This window comes from Amblyomma maculatum, chromosome 2 (genome assembly GCF_055883805.1).
Source record: "Amblyomma maculatum isolate TAMU_Amacu chromosome 2, ASM5588380v1, whole genome shotgun sequence".
Classification (NCBI taxonomy): Eukaryota; Metazoa; Arthropoda; class Arachnida; order Ixodida; family Ixodidae; genus Amblyomma; species Amblyomma maculatum.
In genome coordinates, this window is record NC_139345.1 from 129,565,204 (window position 1) to 129,585,284 (window position 20,081).

The window sequence follows — 20,081 nt, forward strand, 5'->3', positions numbered from 1 at the left end:
TGGTTACAAGCTTATATCGTAACACAGTTAAATTAAAAATTTTGCTTCAAGCTAGTTTTATTTCACTGAAGAAAATTTTTTGGTCTTCTTGATTTTGATCATATACGCTTTTTTTTTTTTTTGCTTGCTTTATGTGGAGACCGAAATGACAGAAGGCTGTTGCTGCAGTGCTTGCCGAAGTGTAGCTTTTTGTGCAAGCAAATATTTCTCTGCACGGTAAAGCTGAAAATTAGTAGCTCACGGTATTTGGCAGGGCCAAAACGAGAGAGATGCCATTTGGCATTTTTCGGCGGAATTTTGAACAGGGTTAGACCGGCTGACCTCAACTCAATTACAAGAAAAAAAAAGAAAAGCTAGCTCAGCAGGTTGAATTTAGGGGAACTCCACGTATCTTTGTACTTTAAATCGACCTGTAATAAACTGTTTTTTAAAGGCTCAATTTGGGAATTCTAGGCTTTCTTTTTTTTTTTAATGCTGCTTTCCTTTAATGCTGTCGAAAGTTCTATCTTTGTACTTTAAATTGACCTGCATTAAACTGTTTCTTAAAGACTCAATTTGGAAATTCTAGGCTTGCTTTTTTTTTTTTTTTTTTTTTTCAAATGCTGCTTTCCTTTAATGCTGTCCATAGTTTTGCAAGAGAAGTGCCTACAACAGCCTTGCCTTTATTGCTTGATAATACTCAGCCAACTGTTTCGAACTGCAGATTCAGCTTGAATGAATATTTGAGGAGCTTTTTGTCGCGCTAAGTCTCTTAGAAGCTAATGCAGAAGTCGCATTGGAAGTGCTCCTTAAAGTGTTTAGATGTCTGGGAGTGATCATGGCTTCGACAGTTGACGACGCAGGGAGCTGGGCCACAAGGAGGGGCTGAAGATGGCTCATCAGCCGACGACGAAGCTGGGCTGTCACCTGAATCGAGTGGCTCTGCTTCGGCCGCAGCCACTGGTCCCAACAGCCGGTACTTCTGGGCGACCTTCTACCGGCTGCGCTCCATCTGCTCACGGCTGGAGCGGCGTATGCAGCAACATCAGCTGCGGTCACAAACTCCCTCGTCGTCGTCATCACTGCCATCCGCGATGACGGGCAGGAGGTCTGGTCGTCCTCCGCGGCTGCGTTTGTGGACACCCTCACGCTTCTTTGGGAGGGACGGCAGATCCCGACCTGTGCCTTCACGCTCTGCAACGGCGGCAGGCACAAGTGGTGGTCACCGCGCGGCTGCCGCCTCATCACGCGCGCCGTCAAGGTAAGGGAGAGATTCTGCATTCTGGCCATCTCTGCTGCACTGTCATGTTATTCCAATGTTTAGTGCAAACTTATTGAACTGCAAGGAGAAGAGCTGGTGCACTCTGTGTTTGTGCACTTTTTGCATGCCAGGATGCTTGTGGTGGTGCAGTGGTTAGGGCGCTCGACTGCTGCGGCCAAGGATGCGGGATCGAATCCCCGCCATGGCGGCCGCTTTTCGATGAAGGCGAAAAGCAAGGGGTCCATATGCCGTGCGATATCAGTGCACATTAAAGAACCACAGGTGGCAGAAATTCCTAGTGCTCTTTATTACAGTGTCTCTTATAGCCCAAGTTACTTTGGGATGTGAAACCCCGTAAACTTAACCAAATTATCACCTGCCAAGGACATCGTGTTGCTTGTGACGCATGTGTAGGGGTGATAGTATTTGGGCTAAGTAGACACTTTGGCTGGTTGGTTTAGGTTCATGATGGGAAACAGTGCGGACTTTGAACATGCAAGCACAGGAAGAAAGACAGCACAAGCGCTTTAGTGTCTTCCTCCTTGTTGCTTGCATTGTGTCCAAGTTTGCTCTGCTTTTTTTCTAGGACGTCGAGCTATGTCAGACCTCTGCGCGAAGTAGAGATGCTCTGCTTTTCCCGCGCCGGCAAGAAGGCTTCCATCCGCCAGGTTTTTCCACTGATCCGAAAAGGTTCACTCATCAAAATTTGGCATGTTCAAGCGTTAAAGGGAATTCGAAAAATAGTCATTGTCGCACTGTTTTTATGAAAAAGACAAGCAACTATCGTATTTACATGATTATAAGCCGACCCCTTTTTTAGAATCCGAAAATCAGAATTGGGGGAGGGGGCCGAGTTAAAATCAAAACCAAAGCATGGCAGATACGGCGAATTTATTTGCTCTACAGCTTCAAGTGCAAAATTAAGTTACTGTGGGTGCTTCTCAGGGAGAATTTATCTTTTTCAAATTTTATTGCGCAGCACGAACTGCACCTGTGGGAGTGTTGATTGTTTATGGAAGAGCCACTTTTCAAATCGTGGCAATGCTCGTTTTGTGCGCGTCAGTCGCGTCGGGTTGCATGACATGGCGGCACTTCCAGGGAGTGTTGATGGAAGAGCCAACACCGATCGTTTGTTGAGTTGGCGCGTAATTCACGTGTTGTACTTTTGACTTTACGACTGGCCACATTCTTCATCATAAGTTCTTCAGTTCAAAAAGCATTCAGTGCTTGTTTCACGCAACATTCACGGAAGCGGCTGTCATTTATTATGCCGAAAAAAGAACTGCATTGTGGGTCGCAAGTTTGAAGGTTCTAAACGGATCATGCAGGAATGGCGGTGGCAGTGAGACAAAATTTTCAACACCAAGTGCAGAGTCTTCTGGGGATTAAAGTTGGTATGCAATCCAGAGCTGGAGGCCAAGCTTGCAGGCGTATTCAGTTGAAATACTACGTGATTTGAAGTTGAGACGAGTAGTACAGCCAGGCAATATTTTTCCCAAAGTGGCTTGTTGGGCGAGTTGGTTGAACTTTATGATAAAACAGCGCCAGAACATGGACAAATTAAAAACAAAATATGTGTGTCTCTATCTTTCCGCGTTCTGGCACTGTTTTCGGGACATGCGATTTGCAGGGGCGGGGAGGAGGACATCGACTTGCATTTGAGTCGACTCACAGTCATGGAAATACAGTATCGCCCGACTCCAGATAGGTAGATCATAATATACAAGTGGCTCTTGTCATCTCTTTTGAAGCCATTCAGTAATCTGACCACTGGGTTGTTTAAACCTTTTTTCTGGTCCCGTGAAGTTTGAATGAATGAGCTTTCACTGTAGAGTGCACAATTAAGTTAACTGGATGAATGAGAAGTTTACATTGGAGGACAGTAAAAACCAATCAGTAGTTATCAAGGTGCTAAAAGTAATTTTTTCCATACGCAGTAGAATCTCGTTGATACTATCCCCATAGGAATAAGCCGTATTACAGTAGGATCTCCATGATACGAATTCTAAGGAGCACACAAAATATTCCTATCACCCCAACCAAGCCAACTTCAACATGAGAATGAACGCGAAATGAACCAAAATGGCGAACTATTTCTGGCCAAAAAAGTCTGTAATGCTAGTCTGCACTTCTTTGCCGTTGATGTCGTGGACAAGCCCCGCCTGAAATGCATAAAAGTGTGCAGCTGTTTCGTCACTCACGCTGCCGGCACTTATGCCGCGACACAGAACGTCCAGAGCGTGAAGAGTATCTGCCGTTGACAGCGGTGGGTCACACTCGTCAGCATCTTCACCTTTGCTGTCAGGCACATTTTCGCCGTTACCATATGCTTTGCTGACCAAGTATTCAATAAACCTTAGCCTGCAGGTCACGACGGTGTCGTCCGCGGTAACGAAGTCTCAGACAAAGCTTCAGTTTCCAGGCTGTCCCAGCCATCAATCGTGAAGTCATCTGGCTCAATAATCTCCCGCTGAAGCCGCATCAAGTCCGGTTGCAAATCCGCACGTTCTAAAACAGTTTATAGCGGGACTTTATATGTGGGCTGATAGCTTATGCTCTTGCGTCATAACCTTAAAGGCTGAGGTAAACTGCTCTCAGTAACGTAACGCTCTGCACTGATAGGGTGGGATAGGGGAGTAATGTAGCAGGCAAAAGAAGTTTCCGCTTCCATCAGGGTTTAACCAGAGCTAAATCACAGCTATTTTTTTCTTTGTCTCCTTTAGAGAAGACATCCACGCAACGGTCTTTTAAGATATATGCTTAAAGCAAAACTGACAACCTTTGAATGTGCCGCCACCCCACTGGTTGAAGAGAGATTGTCTCTGCAGTTACATTATCCCACTGCGTGGCTAGAAAGTGCAAAGCATCCAAGAGACTGGTCTGCAAGTTGGCTTCTTTGCTGTCAATTTTTGCCAGCAGATGCCTCACTAGAAGTCCTTTAAAATGGTGTTTTACATTTTGAATTATTCCAGCGTCCAGTGGCTGCAGATGGCTGGTAGTGTTTGCCGGCAGGAACCTGAATGTCACGTCATTTTCTTTGGGTGGGCAGAGCACTGGTCCGTGAAAAGTAAAATTTTCTGGTTTCTTGACGCGATTTAGCGATCAAGGCTTGCCAAGAACTCGCGTAAAATCTCTGCTGTCATCCACGCCTTTCGGTTACCTTTGTAAATGACAGGCAAATGTTCTGCTGATCGGAAACACCTCGGTTTCTTCGACTTTTTGATATGGCGGTAAGCTGGAGCTTCTTGGATCCATCAGAATTGCAGAAAGGGTACTGTTACTCTCTCCTTGCTTTTGGCCGCCCTGGCTTGCCTGGCCTTTCACACGCAACCTCTTCTCTGGTTGAAAGATGAGGAGGATCGCCTCGTCGGCATTAAATATGTCACGCGGCGCATACTCTGAAATCAGCGCCAGCAGCGTGTTCAGCCAGTCGTCAACAGCCGCCTCGTCAACTTTTTTGCCGTGGCCTAAGACGACCCGGTAGACAAGTCCGCGCGTCTCTTTAAACCGGTGCAGAGAGGCTTGGAAATTTTCAATTCCAAGCGAAAGTGCAATGCTGTCTGCTTTTTCGTGCAGCACCTTGCCGTCCACGTTGACTCTGGCCACTGTCACTTCGCGGAACCAAGTCAGCAGGACCTCTTACAGCTTGACATGGGTTGCCGTTTTTGTCTGCTTGGCGTTCACACTGAAGTGCTGCGCATTCTTTAAGATGACTTCTCGCTGCCCAACAATGGTGGACGATGCTAACCCCAGCTCTTTTGCCAAGTCAACACGCTTCTTCTGGGGTTTTTTTGTCGATCTTCTTCTGCAAATCAAGCTTCTTCATAAAAAAGAGAGAGCTTTACCCTTCCGTGAGATGTCGGCAGCAGCAAACGCTTGCGACCTTGTCACGTTTGAGCAGTTCACGTCACAGCGAAGCACACAAAAGTGGTGAACGGAGAGCTGCGGTGAACGGAGAACAAGAACTGTGGTGACGGCATCCAGGCCAGCGACACAGACTTCCCCGGAGCAGCCGGCGAGACAACTTTTCGATACACCAATAAGCTACCAGCAAATGGGTGGCGTACACGACTGGGCGCGTGACTCGCCTTGGCCGTCCTTGGCTCGTTGGGTTGCTACAGGTTACAATAGAGAGGGGGTGTAGGGTGGCTAGCAGGGGTGGAGAGAAGAAGCAGCGGCCGTGGTGGGTATCCTCTCCCCCTCTGAGCGTCATCAGTCGCTCGATTTGCACATTTGTACAACGTTTGTTCGTATCATCCACGGCGGGGGGGGTGGAGAGGAGTCAGTGGCGGCTGCAGGGAGTATGTTCCCCTCTTGAGACCAGCCGCTGGTTTGCGCGTTTGTATCATCTGTGGCGGGTTTAGAAACTGTTCGTATCACCCCAAATCTTAATGTATCTGTGCAATGTAGTCCATTCAAAGCATTCTTAATATTCACATCATCACGAAATTCGTATCAGCCGTAATCGCATCATCGAGATTCTACTGTATTCGAAAATCGTATTGTCCAATACAAACCCAGAAAGGTCGCAAATGAAACAGACTTGGCGCAGAACTGCACTTTGAATAGCCTGCCCTTTTGCATTGGGCATTTTGTTTCTCAACGTGCAGAAGTAAACATTTCCAAAGCTGTGAAGAGCGTCTAAAACTTACTGCCCTACCAACTTTGGCGAACGTGTGCCCACACCCCTTCCTGCCCAGTGAACCTCACCAAGGGATGAGGATAAATGTGCGGAGGTGCTACCGGTGCGCAGCATCTTTCTAGGGCAGGCTGCCAAGCCAAGGTCAGAGGCTGCGGACTGCAAAACTAAGGACACCCTACTCCTGCCCGCCCGCTGCGAAATTTTTTAAAAAAAGAGAGAGAGGGAGTCTCAATGACCGAAGTGAGAGGCGATGGGGTAGTAATGTTCATTATGGCAGCAAATAGTACTGAAACATTGCCCAGAGCTGAGCGTTACCTTCCAGTGGCTCGCCGTAGGGAAGGAAGGTGCTAGAAATTTCGGCCACCTGGGGTTCTCTAATGTGCACTGACATCGCACAGCACACGGGTGCCTTGCTTTTCGCCTCCATCGAGAGGTGACCATCACAGCTGTGATCTCGTGTTCTTGGAATTAGCAGTCGAGCGCATTAGCCATGTAGCCACTGCAGCAGGGCAAAAACAAACAAAAATAAAAGACGTAGAAAAATTTAGAACAAAAAACAAAAATAGAAGACAGAAAAATTTAGTGTCTGATGGCGAGGGCAGCACTCCTGTGCACATTTTGTCTTCAGGTCATTTTGTGGATAAATCAGCAGTGATGCCACATGCTGCAGGGCTCCTCTAAGTGCGTTACACAGGTGCCACGGAGCAAGCATTCCATATTTTGGAAAAGCGCGAACGAGACAAAGGACCGAAGAAAGAGAAGACAACATGGACTTTCCTCTGTCTTTTTCGCTATTACACAATATGAACTACTTCTAACTCTCCCACTAACTCTCCCAATACAGCCTACTGTTAAAAAGCGGTCCATGCCTTAGGCCTAACCGCATCGATAACATAGGCTTGCGTATTCTTCACTTTTATTTTTCCAGAACTTGACACCGTTTCTTGTGCAGCTCCTCTGCAGGCCCTTCGTTGTCATCGGCCACGTCCTCCTCTTCAGGTCGCCCTCCCCCGGCACTGGGACACCCAGACGTGTCGGTGTCCCTCGTGTCCCTGCTCGCGAGGCTACAGATGTCACTGCAGAGTCTGAGCAGTGCCGCCCTCACCACAGCCGTCGCTCGTGAGCAGATCCACCAGGTGAGGGCTCCCTGGTTGATTGTCGTGAAACCAAGCCAGGCCGCAAATTCAACTTCACATGGGTCACCATTGTGTTGTGCTAGGCTGGGCTGAGCTCGGCATGGCGCATATTGATTCGTCGTGCTGAAATATTAGCGCAAGAACACAGGACAAAGAGAAGATGGCCTTGTTGCTCTTGCTGTGGGCCCCTTCGATGTCCTGTTTTCTGGTGCTAATATTTTGCTTGGCCAGCTTAGCTTTGATTTAGGCAAATTTTTGATGGTTGGCGCTTGCTTGCTTTGGCTTTAGTCCAGCTGGCTCTGGCAGTGCACAGTTTTCGAGGTTGCAAGAAATAAATACATTCTGTACTTTTTTCTTTAACAAGTGCGGACTAACCAGTTTTGAAGATCGGGTTGTCACTTTGGCATCACACTCGGAAATATCCCTGCAAAATACACTTCTCTTCCATGAATTTGGCAATAATTGTTTTGCGTTTCACTTGTACTTAGCTGTGTTATTGGATTTCTGAAAAGATGGCCTTATTTCTTCTTTTTTTCAGCGAGGCAGAATGGTGAGCCTGTTGGTTTTCTTATTATTTTGTTTTTTGGAGCCAGACGCTTCTTAATTTAGGCTCCTGTGAAATATTGCATGGTTTGAACTTGAGGTAGCTTCCACTGGGTGGGCCCCAAGCACTGCTGGTCCTATCAGAAGTGTAATGAGGCCTGGCTGGCCAGTTCACAGGGGTGCCGTGATTGTGGGATGCGAAGCTTCGTGACCGCGGGGAAAAGACCACCCGGCACTTTTGAATCCAGAACTTGTCTCACTGTTTCTCTCTCTCTGTGCGTGCAGGTGCGGGTTCGCATCACTGAGATCCTGGAGCGCCTGTCCAATGTGAGTGGTTACCGAGCTCGCCTGACCAGCCTCCGGGAAGAGATCTTTGAAGGTGCGTTTGCATTGGAGCCTGGCTTTCATGTGATGAAGCTCTGAAGGAGCATGAGCAGCAAAGTTTTGGCACGATAGCATTAAAGTCTCCGTTCACTATAAAATCTGGCATTGTCAGCGTTGTGAGCGAAAAATCGCGAGTATGAGCATGGAGCTATCATGTGGTAACTGGCAGCTGACGTGGCCACGCACTGATTGGCATAGGGTTGCCTGATGTTAAGTTTGGCAGGAGCGGCCTACCCGGGCTTCTGCTTTTATATGGGAGGATGATATCAGATTTAGCCTTCTAAGGTTCCTTGCACTCGTGTTACTCCTAGGCGATGCAGGCATGTTCACACAGCTTGGCTAAAGCAGGGCTTTATGTGTGTGGGGTGGTAGCCTACGCTAATAAATACTGCTTAACTGCCATATTCACGCGCACGCCTTCACGAACTTCTACTCCAAGCAACCATCGAGGCCTCTTTTTCGTTTCGAAAAGCAACTTCCACTCGAATCGCTCCTCCTGCAGCGGAGAAAACTTGAGTTTTCTAGAGAATTTAATTTCGAGTCTGCAACGACGCTGTCTTAGCCGCTCCTCGACTGCCACTCCACATGTAAACATGGCTGACGTTGCATTGCTTGCTCGCTGTGTGGACTTCGTTCCACTGGTGTACCAAGTTTGTCACAAAAGTGAATACAACAAGGATGCATCGAACGTTTCTATAAAGCATCGGCTTAGAGTGACAGCGACTCGGAACTCCTGGCACGTTATCGTTTTACGGGTGCGGCTCTGGCTAGTCTCCTGACGTCCCTGCTGCTCACACCAAGCATCGATAACTGGAATCAGCCACCAGCACCAATGCTGTATTCTACCATCGCATTACACTTCTGTGGCAAGGGCACATTTCAAGTCGTCACCAGATAACTGAATGTTTCCGAGCCTACCGAGTGCAGAGTTGAGTCACGCATTTGATGGCTAATGGTGAGCTCACCTGTTGCCAGACTCTAGCTGCGTTGGCACACTCTTTCCATGGCTCGCCCTGCGTGGTGGCTTCTGCAGACGGTGGCGAACTTGTGGGTGAACAGTGTGTTGCATGCAGCAAGCTGGGGGGCACCGGAGGCGCGGTGGAGCTTTTCGGACATCCGTGCTGCACCCCACGCATCAATGGCTAGCCCGTCACCTGAGGGTATATATGTCTTCGGACGCGCGGCGCTGTCGAAGCGCGTTGGCTTGGTCGTCCTACAGAGGGATATTAGCGGTTGGCGAAAGGCATGGCATTTCAAGCACGTTTTCAAGTATAGCTCCCAACTTGTTTGGAAAGCGCAGGCGTCATTTACTTCTGGAGAGTAGAATTGAGTGTGCATGGGCTGCAACGCATTGTGAAGCAGCGAGCATGTTTTCACCACTTGCTCCCGAGCGCTCAGAAGGCAAAGGGCAAGCGTAACGCAGATAACACGAGAAACCTGAGTAAATAAACCCAAGAATTCACACCCTTTCTCAAAGTCTACGCCATGTCCTACGTAAACTCTGCACCACCAGCGATAACTGTTTCGAGACATAGAAGCATTTTGGGCTATTTTTGTCAGTCGCCTTCTTCATGCAGCCCTCAAAACAAGTCTTGCTATTGTAAACGTCGAGGTAACTTGCAAAGGTTGTTTTGAAGGCTAGACATGAAAAAATGAGCATGTTACACACTGCAGCACACAGTTTTAGAACCAAATTTTGGCCTTAATCTCGTTTCCATGTGCTTCTTGTGCTGCTTCAAGCAGAGGAAGTATTGTAGAGGAGAACTTGTTGGAGGAAACGCTAATAGGCGTTCATGAATCCAAATCGGCCCTGGAGTGGAAGAGCGGCTGTTTTCTCCACTCCAAAGAGTGTGCAGGTGGTGCAAACTTGGCAGAGTGCCAGTGCTTGTCCGGTTGTGCAAGCCTCGTTTTCAGTACATTCGCTTTATAATACCATGGCGATTGGGGTGGACGCCCTCTGCTGCCACTGAATCATTGGAGCGTGCGACAGCCGCAAACGCCTTTTGAAGCGAATGATGCTAAAAGCCGGGTAATTAGTAGCGCCCATTCCAAGTCATAGCCGTTCATGGTCGTTTGTTGGAACCGCGCCAACAGTACTTATCCGTATTTCCGAATTAACAGGACTCTAATTAACAAGTATTCAGTTGCGAGTTTCGAAGGTCGCGCGGAGGAGAGAGCGGGGTCTGGGTTTCCAGACGCTTTTTCAGCACTGTGAAGGTCCAAAACATTACTTGGCAAATGTATGCAGCACACAAACAAAGGAAAACAAAAGATGCACACAGGTCGCATGTTATCAAAGAGAGCAGTTTCTTCTATTCGAGGAGTAAGTGCTCGTGTTCTTGTCATCACTTTGTCATCTTGGTGCTTCTTGGTCTAGAACATGTAGCAGCCAATCTAGCTGTCCGCATTAGTCTGTACTTAAGGGGCCAGTTGTGTGACAGCTTTGGTGAACAACCTGCACTCCCTGGAATTGCCGAGGGTTGCGAGGATTGGCAGGTGTCAAAAGCTTACTCGTTGGCCGAGATGTGAGCACGGCCGTTCTCGCAGCGGCCGCGGCGGCTGGTCCCTGGTCCAGCCGGCCTGACGGTGGCCCGTCCTCCTGGGAGGACGTGGCGGCTGAAGGTGGTCAGCCACGCACATCATCCTATGTCGCAGCAGCCGCCGCGGAGGAGCGCCACCCGCTCACTGCCACCCGAGGAGGGGGGGAGCCACAGCTGGAGGAGCCGGGGGAGGAAGATGCCACACCCAGCCAGCACTGGGACCTCGCCTATTGCCTCTGGCTTGTTGGTGAGTGCGTGCCAGCAAGTTTCCTCCTGTGTAGTGCGCTGCGCGTGGTATTGTTAGTATGTAACGATGTGTATTCTGCTTGCGTGGTTGCTTGCTTGTGCATTGTCCTTCCTTTTGAAGCGAAAGCTTAACCACGCTAGGTAAAACCGGTCTTCTCATGGTACTAAATTTGACCGTGAAGTGACCTTGACCTAATTAGTTGTCGGTGTTCACCCAAAAGCATAAGGCACCTTTAGTCCCCGAAACCGAACTTAACGGGAGTGGCAGCCTCTATGTTGTGTGATGTCAGCACACATTAAAGGCCCTCAGGTGGCTGAAATTACTCCGTAGCCCTCCACTGCGGGACCTCTTTCTACTTTCGCTTGCACCTTCCGCCCTTCCTTCAAGTCTGACGGATACTGTGCCATTCTTTTTCTGTAAACCAACTAATTAATTTAAGAATCATAAAAGAACCGTGGATTGAAAAGGCGGTGTTACAGAGGCTACCTGTGCAGCACTCACAGCTTTCGCTCTGTCACTAGGTTCAAGCCGGGCTTAAACCCCCCAATTTTTTTTTTTTTCCTCCCTTTTTATATGGTTGGATGCAGTTGAAAAAGGGAGACGTTTGCCCCTCAGAGGACTCCTCTGCAGCCATTTTCAAGGCCGATTTCAAGACTTCGGCTAATCTCTTTGACAATACAGGCTGTGGCAAATGAAAGGGGGTCCACCATGGATTTACCGTAGCAGCATGAAAACTCAGTAGGATGTATACCTTTCTGTGCAGTTTTAGTTTAATTTTTTATTCCTTGCAAATGCTATGTGAATTGTTAAAAAGAAGGCAAATAGGATTTTTTTTTTTTTTGTTCACTGATGTTATAATATTCTATTCGATATTCAGAGACATTTTTTTCCCATAGTCGTATTCAATTCATGTTCGAAAATTTTAATAATCGCACACCCCTACTTACGACTTTTTGGCGGCACATTTTGCTCTTTGGAAGGATGCGTAACTTGTTGTTGTGCACAGGTCACCACGTGCTATTTGCCTACAACTGCTAAATGATTCATAATGATTTGTTTTCTCACTTCTTTCCAACTGCTGAGCAATGACTATGGCATCAGAGTTTAGTCTTGGTTACATGAGGGATAGAAAAAACTGGCATAACCAGTTTGTCCTAAATTCATCGCAGCACTGAGCCAGTCTGCCTGCCTTAAGAGCAGGGGTCACAACAGTGAAGTGACGGTTATATTGGGGGGGTCTTTTTCATCCAGTCACGTGACCTAGACTTCGCTTTGATGTCCTAGCAGTCGCCCGGCTTTTGAAACCGGTCGTAGGCTAAAACACATGGGGATCAATGTACAGCAATTTCTTCCGTGCAGTTAACAAGAAAAATGCAACCAAAATTTTGTGTCTATAGTTCTTTGATAAGGATCTGCAGCCGTGATGGATATGCTAGGTGTCCCAGGTGTAATGTAAACCAAGATTTTAAAAAAATAAACAGTATGTACCAGCCCAGTGTGAGAGCAATGAGGGCGGCAACTTTGCAGCATTTTTCTTTTCTTTTTTGTTCTTTAAATTTTATTTAGAAAGGCGTCACTAACTCTTTACTTACTGACTCGAGGAACAAAGATTCGACACAAAAATTGTAGGTTGTCCAAAATGACCGGCTGAAATATATGCAACCACTACATTCTACGCATAGCAGTTATCGGCCTTAACCCCCTTGGTGGACTTAGATTAGCCACTCTTATCACACGCCGGCTTGTATTTCTCGCTCCTGTCATGTATTTTGTGGCGCTCTGTGTCCAATACAGGCTTCAGCTGAGCCAACAGATGCTGTTGTGGCAACTAAGAAAGACTGTTTTGGTTGAAATTTCATAAACAAAAATGTCTGTTTTGGGTTAAACAAATGCAATAAATACACTGCATCCCCACAGCAGTGGCACTTGGTGCCCCAAGCCGCCTCTCGGAGAACAAAATCCGATTTTCTCCAAAGCGCTCTTCTCGGTGAATTTTATATGTCCACTGGGTGAGGGACATGATAGCTTTCTTTGAAGGAAAAATAAATTAAGCCTTACCTTCAATGAAACATTGCAGCAAGCTGTTTTTGCTAGGCAGTGTGCAGCGTTTTTATTGCCACATTGTCTCTCAAGCCAGTAATTAAAAAATTAGCTAATTAGTGTTTGGGAAAATAAATAAATACTACAGGCTAGGCCCGGGTACTCTCGGTAACTTTTACCTTGTTTCACTGAGGCTTGGACACTCGTCATATTTTTAAAAGCTCTATTACATTTAGGTGAGATGTCCGGCTCGACTTTCGCCTCTGCTCGCCAGTCAGAGTTACTTTTTTGATGCTTCAGCCCATGCAACACTGCAATACATGAACTGGCAAAGTTCAAGGTCCCAGCTTATTCCCCATCCCCAATTCCAGCTTCTCCTTTTCTGAGCCCACTCCTGTAACTTGTTTGCGTTTGTCGCGTCTCCCTTTCTTGACACTGCAGAGATGAGCCTGCAGCTGACACGCCAGATGCAGCGGATCCTGGCTGCCGACTACCGCCTGACGCAGCTGCACCTCAATGCTACGTCCTCCTCGACAGCTTCTGCCACCACTACCACCACCACTGCCACCCCATCATCATCCTCTAGCCCCCCACCACTCTTCTCTGCATTCAGCACCCAAGTGGGCCGCACCCGCCACCCTTCACCGCCACGAACACCACCTGGCACTTCCTCTGCCGCATCCACCTCGAGGAGTCGAGGGTCGCCGCCTGCGATGAGAGCCACCCTTTCGACCCCGCCTTCCGCTCGCCGGTCAGTCGAGTGCCCCAGGCTGAGGAGGCATGCCCTCCGCCGGCGCTTTCGACCCTTCTTGAGGAGCAGCCCCGAGCCCCAGGGCTCATCTTCAACATCGTCGGACTCCATGGAATCGTCGGATGAGGACGACGTGGATCTGAGACGCATGCGTGACGAACCGTCACCCGATGAGGACTACCCGACACCAATCCCTGCAGTGTTTGGTGGGATCGGGCGTAACCGCTTCCCGCTGGCCTCCCCACCTGAGCTCGAAGAGGACCCTTCACTACCAGAGGTGGGGGACTAACTCAGCTGCGTTGCTTTCGATCTGCTCTCGGTCTTTGAATGAGTTTGTTGAGACGTGTGGTTCCACCTAGCGGCTGACGGGAGCTAACAATGAGGCGGCCCAGAAGCAGACGTTATGTTTGTTGCGGCTGCTATGCTCGTTTTCTTTGTTCGCATTTTTTATCCCATTGAGTGTAATTTACTCATTTAGTGGCTTCAGATGGTCTCGTGCGATGCTTCGACTACTACGTATGCAAACAAGAATAAAAAGTGCAGGGGTGGCGAGAAAGACTGTCACAATCGCGAAGGGGACCTAAGCATGCTGCTTGCTGGGGAGAGCCTGGGACAAAGGATGAAAGAAGATGATAGTGGCCGTGAGAGGGTAGTGTAACTGAAATTTGTTTCCTTATGGGGTCTGTGGCGTACAGACACTTAAAATAAGACGATTGCCTGTTGAGCGCAGGAAACGGTATAAACTTCTGACTCACGGTGCTGCACGCTGGCTGGAGCACTCCTCAGCATGCACTCCGTGCTGTAAAATTTGTCGTCTACTGGTATACGCTGTGCAGGACCGGGGGGCATTGTCCTTTTAAAGGACGTAACGTCCAGAAAAGCAACAAAGTCGCACAGCCGCAGCATCGAATTCCAGCTGCATTTCATCGGAGGTGAAATAAAAAAACACTTTCGTGTGCTCTCTGAACCGGACTTCTAATGCGGTGTCTATTCAGAACCTTAAAAGCCAAAATACGTTCAAAACATCCAATTACAGATTTGGATAAGCATAATTATTCTAATGTCCTCAAAAAGTCGAACTGGTGTTGTGTGGAGGCCCGTCATACCGTGTACACGAACCAGGAACCTCGTTTTATAGTTCCACGCCAACCATTCCTTGCTCAAACTGCTCAAGCTGCTCAAGAGTTTCTTGTCCCAGACGACTGACAGTTCTACCGTTAGTAGCAAGAGTCAAAAATGAACTCTTAATGACCTCACTTATGAAAGCTTTGCCGCTGAGTGCCAGCATTGCCTGCCAGCTTTCGCCAAGCTTGAGGTACGGAGGTACAAAATGAATGCCCATTTTCGTTGACGCATACTACTACCGCACAGTGCTTAAAATTGCCACGACATCCGTAGTGGGAACCGCACCTGCTTTCCTGTTACCTCCGTGGCCCTGTCGAAAGCTGTGCACCACGAACAAGTGTTCATCATGGTATTAAACTGTAAAGCGAAACTGCGAGGAAATTATTATGCTGCTGTTTTCAAACAACAGCAAGAACAAAAAAAGAAACAGGTGATTAATTTTTTCTCTCATTCTTTCGGCACTTTCAATGTTTTGTCATGAGGTGTGAACGTAATAGGTAAGTGAAATGCTCTGTTTACATCAGCCAACATTTTCCATCCATGTAATCATTTCTTAATTCTTCATCACATATCCCACTCATGCCCTGAGGCAATAAATATCATTACAAAAAAAAATCTCCGCACACACGCGAAATTCAACGTCAGGCGCATGGTTGCTCCGTCGAGAGCGGCGCGCACTTCGCGGTAGTGTCAGCACCGTTTACTTTCTAAACATGACCATTCTCGAACAGGCAGTATCCTTTCGCCAGTATTGATTTTTGGAAGTAGCTCTCAAAACATTCGATTGCCCTAAAACTGCAGAAAGAGAGAGCCAACATGCTTCCTGCCGTACAATGCGAATGGAACCCGACCGCGCCGGCCATCTCAAATTACTCGGCGCCATCGTTGGCGGCTCTGAACGCTGTGCTCCACTAGCACTGCCTGGCCACTGCAGGTTGCCTATCTTGCCTCATGGCTTCACTGTTCAGCTCTTTTAAACAAGGGTGACCTGCATGACAGTTAGTTTGCACAGTTTGTGCTCTGTGACAAAGAGGTGCCAGTTGGTTCCTGCTGAGTGGCTGCGATCACTGGGACTAGGAATGCCATGTCTACAGTATAGTTTGAAAAAGGGACAGTGTGGACAAGTTTAAACCTGTCTGTAGTATTGCTGCATTTTTAAGACAAACTGACTAGTCCGCCATTTGCAAAGGGATCGTGCATGAGCAAAGCCTTAGTGGTGCACAATGGAACCAGTCTGGGTGGCATCGCTCGGCACTCCTCCCTTGGGAAACGCTTGGGAATCTTCCATGATCGTCTCCTATGGCAGCATCACATCCTCATTCATGCAAAAGGCAGATTTCACTGGAAGGAGAGCCTTTATAATAAGATGGTATATGCCAAAAAATGAAATGCGGGTACCATCATCCTCATCACCAGTGGCCGCTTTTCATGCACTAAGTGGCGCAGTGGCATCAATGTCGTTTCTTTGGAGTCTGGTACTGCCATTCACTTCTATTTAGCGGTTGCAGTGATTTTTTTTTTTCTTAGTGGCGTCGCAAGTTTTAAGCAAGGGATGAAAGAAAGGAATCGCTGCATATTTAAATTCCATTTTGACAGCAGTAAACGTGCCTCTTGCTGCTGAACTAACTTCGGCATGGCCACAAAGAGCAAAGCACTCTATATTTTAGAGGCGGGACTTGGTTCATGCTCGTATTTGCATCACACGATTAATGAAATATTCCAGAGATGTCTTAACGGTTCAGATAAACCTCGTTAACCAGAAATCTCGCAAAGGAACATAGGGATCGACGTTGCACGCTTTCTAGGCTGCCATGGAGTAGGCTGCCATGGAGACTGCAACCTTACAGGTCTTTCTGTTGGGGATGTTCCTTTTTTATGACTGGCAGCATTACGGATACGTGCAGGTACACGTATCGCCGCCGTCGTCACCTCCGCTGGTGCGTCCAACAGCCCCCGTGCCCCCTCGGCCACGCTCGCCGCCTCTGCCTGTGATCCTGGCAGGCGCCTCCCGAGGAGGAGTGGCAGCCTCTCTGGACTCCCTTTGGGGGCCCCCAGTGCCCTCGGCCGCATACTTCTCTCTCCTCTACGATGGGGGCTTCCGGCCACGGCTGAGTGAGTCTCTCCCTGCTTCACTGGTTCTCTGTGGCACTATCTCTTTGTCTGTCTCTCCTTTGCTTTTTAATGTGATAGCCTTAAAGGAGAGCGTTATGCCGAAAATCTGGCATTGGTATCATCATCGGCTTTGTCAGCGAAATATCACGGGCACGGTGCTGGCAGCTGACATGGCCGAGCACGGATTCATCAATGGTTTGTGCACTTTAACGAGACCACGCACTGTTAGAAGGTGGAATGAGGATCAACCTTCGAATGCTCTGGCATGCCGAGTCGGGCACACTACACCTGGGCTGCACAGGTATGTTTGTACAGCTCTGTTAAAGTGGGGCTGCGTTATCGTGTCATCCCATCGAAGGTGGAGCTTAAGTGTCCGTAACGTTTTTTAAAGGGGACCCTCTCGCACATAAGATTCAGATTAGCTCAATCACTAGACTGATGTTGTGAAGAACGTCCGAACCAAGTACAATAAGACCGCATCGTAGCAAACAATATTTGTCTCCACTGGAGCATTTTCTGGTGTTTGAAAACTGTTGTACACTTAAACCTGGTTATAGCAAAATTGAAATTGTAGAATATCCGCAGTTTTTTGTTACGTTCACGTCGCTGAAGGCCTCAAAAAGACGAAGCAGAGCGAAAACCAGGTTAAGAATTGATTGTAAGAGAAGCCACCTTGAAAGCGTTCACAGTAAATGAGAATTATCGGAAGTTGTAGGAGCGGTGAAACATTCCGCGATATCTTGCTGATGGCACGGCGCAGCTGCGGCAGCAGCCTCCACTGCAACTCGCACAAAGCGTATGAGGGAGCAGGGAAAGGGGAGGGGGGAGCCAGTGTGGGGGAGAACGCACGCATTTCTGCCACCGCTAAGTAAGTGAGGAGGCGCCTGCATCATCACGCCAACCTGCTCGATCACCACCGTTGCCCCAGGAAACTGATTCTGCCTCGCGTCGCTGTCGCACTCCGCTGTTCCTGCTTGCGACGCGCAAGAGCCCGCGAGCAACCGTGCGACAAGCGCTGAACTCTCTCTGTTTGCCCAGTGTCTCTTTTCTTTGTTTTTTATTTTCACTGCTTTTAAGCATAAACTATTGTAGTGCCATGTTCCAAAAGTGAAAGCAGCAGACTGCTGCGACGTAGATATGCTGCCGGCACTGAAACATGGCGCGTTGTGTCAGCTGTGGTCGCTTGTTACCATTTTTGACGTTCCTCTCGCGTCAGTTTGCGGGGTTTTTGGTGTGTGTGTGTGTGTGTGTGTGTGTGTGTGTGTGTGTGTGTGTGTGTGTGTGTGTGTGTGTGTGTGCGTGTGCGTGTGTGCGTGCGTGCGTGCGCGCGCGTGTGTCCGTCCGTCCGTTCCCTGAAACACGCGGTTCTCTTCTAGTAATTCTAGTAACTGTAAATTCGAGTAATTCAGCACTAGCTAAGAGTTAGTTGACGCCGCGAATTCGTTATTTCAAGGCCAACCTCTGCAACGCATTCGTTACATGGAATTTTTTAATATGCGCACTTCAATGGAGCAGCGTTGGGGAATTGAAATGCTTCATAATATCGAGAGGTTCGCTACATGGAGGTTCATTGCATAGAGGTTTAACTGTAGCATTTTTAGTACTGGTCAAGAGGCTTTAGTTGTGCAGTGCCAGATTCATTTACCCAATAAAGTAGGCAGGTATCCAACCTATCAACTATGCGAAGAAAGGATAGCCGATGGTCGCTTAGGGCAACAAACTGGATTCCAAGGGAAGGAAGCGTAGCAGGGGCGGCAGAAAATTAGGTGGGCGGATGAGGTTAAGAAGTTCGCAGAGGTCAAATGGATGCAGCTCGCACAGGACCGGGTTAATTGGAGAAATATGGGAGAGGCCTTCTCCCTGCAGTGGGTATAGTCAGGCTGAGGATGATGATGATGATGTATTCAACCTGCTGTGTTAAAATTTTGATTGCTCACATGCCGCTGAGTTTTTACGTGTTCTCGTTTCGTCGGCCCTTATCTGGTGTGCTATCTTAGCCATTTCCGCATGCGTGTGTGCTTAACTAGACATTTACAGTTCTTTGTTTCCTCTGTCTTGCAGGTGTCTATGAGACTGGTCCCAATCTCACCCATCGGATCCAGTGCTGGGACATGACGGGCACTAAGCTACCAGACATTGGTGACGGTGAGCACTGTCCTATTTTTTCGCATGAACGCCTCGCGTCTCTAACCAGAGTGTGTTTTTTTGGTGTCACTGTGGACATAAGAATAGTGGTAGGTGCCAAGTGCAGCTGAGGGGTATTTTTGAGCTGCCTTAGTTGAGAAAGCAAGGACAGATGTGTTCCTTGTATATGAATACTGCCTGGAGGTGAAAAGAAAAGTTGTCTGCAGTGAAACCTGAAAAAAAAAAAAAAAAAAAAAAAAAAAGAAAAAAAAATATTCTGCTTGTAAAATTGTAAATGTGACAAAAGTTGTCTGAAATGTTGGCTTAGGCAAGTGCTTGATATGCAAGATGACTGCTCCAAGGGGTAGGAGAACTGAGGCAGCAGCTTTCATGAAGGCTAATTTTTGCGATTCAAGTGTGGCTTACGGCAGTCATGATGACTGAAAGAGCAGAGACTCTGGCAGTTAGTACTTGGCTTGGCCAACTTTATTTTGCATTTAACTGTGCTGCCTCCTAAAGAGGGCTCTCAGCGTTGTCACAGAGTGTTTCGAAAGTGGTCACAGGCCCAAGAACGTTTCAGTACCGTTATCTATTGTGACAGTGTTATTGTGTTTACTCATTCTCGGCCAGTATTTATTTCTTCTTTAGTTGTTTACGAAAGTTGGGAGTTGGCTTAGATTTGAGGATGCAGTTTGCCTGCAACCGCTAGACATGTAACGCCATTGACAGACTTGTAAGTGCATCAGCCTGCAACGATGGACTTTTATCTGCCAAAATGCACCCCCTGACTTTGAAGAGAAGCTGTTCGCATTCCAGTGCTTCTTTTTCATGAAGCGGCTGGAGAAGGACCACTGGGCCAAGCCAGTAACACCAATCAGACCCCAGTGTGTTTTGACATGCCGGTAGCATACACAGCCAATGAGAAGGGCTCAGAACAGGGGAAAGTAAGATCGTCCGGGTACAAGAAGCTCATTTCACTGTGGTGTTACGTTGTACGCCCATTGGGTGAAAACTGCTGCCCTACACCATATTCAAGCTGAAGACGTTTTCGGCTGGACAGGTTTTCCCTAAAAGCGGCTTGTGGCGCTCATGAGAGTGGATGGATGAGTGGTGCCTTTGTCGGCCTTGACTCCTATCGCAGTCCCTTGACAGTTCAGATAGATAGTGGTACGGACATTGCATTGATACCCAGAGGTA

At 48.0% G+C, this 20,081-nt stretch overlaps 1 protein-coding gene across 7 annotated transcripts in view; it reads left to right on the plus strand.

Annotated features, from left to right (window-relative positions):
• LOC146199851 (activating molecule in BECN1-regulated autophagy protein 1-like) overlaps positions 1-20,081 on the plus strand; it is an 80,616-nt gene that overhangs the window by 33,719 nt on the left and 26,816 nt on the right. The window contains exons 8-15 of one of the 7 annotated variants that reach the window (XM_084595267.1): positions 843-1,240; positions 6,835-7,018; positions 7,557-7,568; positions 7,847-7,940; positions 10,493-10,732; positions 13,214-13,800; positions 16,553-16,760; positions 18,822-18,905. In XM_084595267.1, the coding sequence (XP_084451393.1) occupies positions 843-1,240; positions 6,835-7,018; positions 7,557-7,568; positions 7,847-7,940; positions 10,493-10,732; positions 13,214-13,800; positions 16,553-16,760; positions 18,822-18,905 (1,807 nt within the window). Of the gene's footprint in view, positions 1-830; positions 1,241-6,834; positions 7,019-7,556; positions 7,569-7,846; positions 7,941-10,492; positions 10,733-13,213; positions 13,801-16,552; positions 16,761-18,821; positions 18,906-20,081 lie in introns of all 7 variants that reach the window. The other 6 variants (XM_084595265.1, XM_084595268.1, XM_084595269.1 and 3 more) reach the window with 6 other exon arrangements.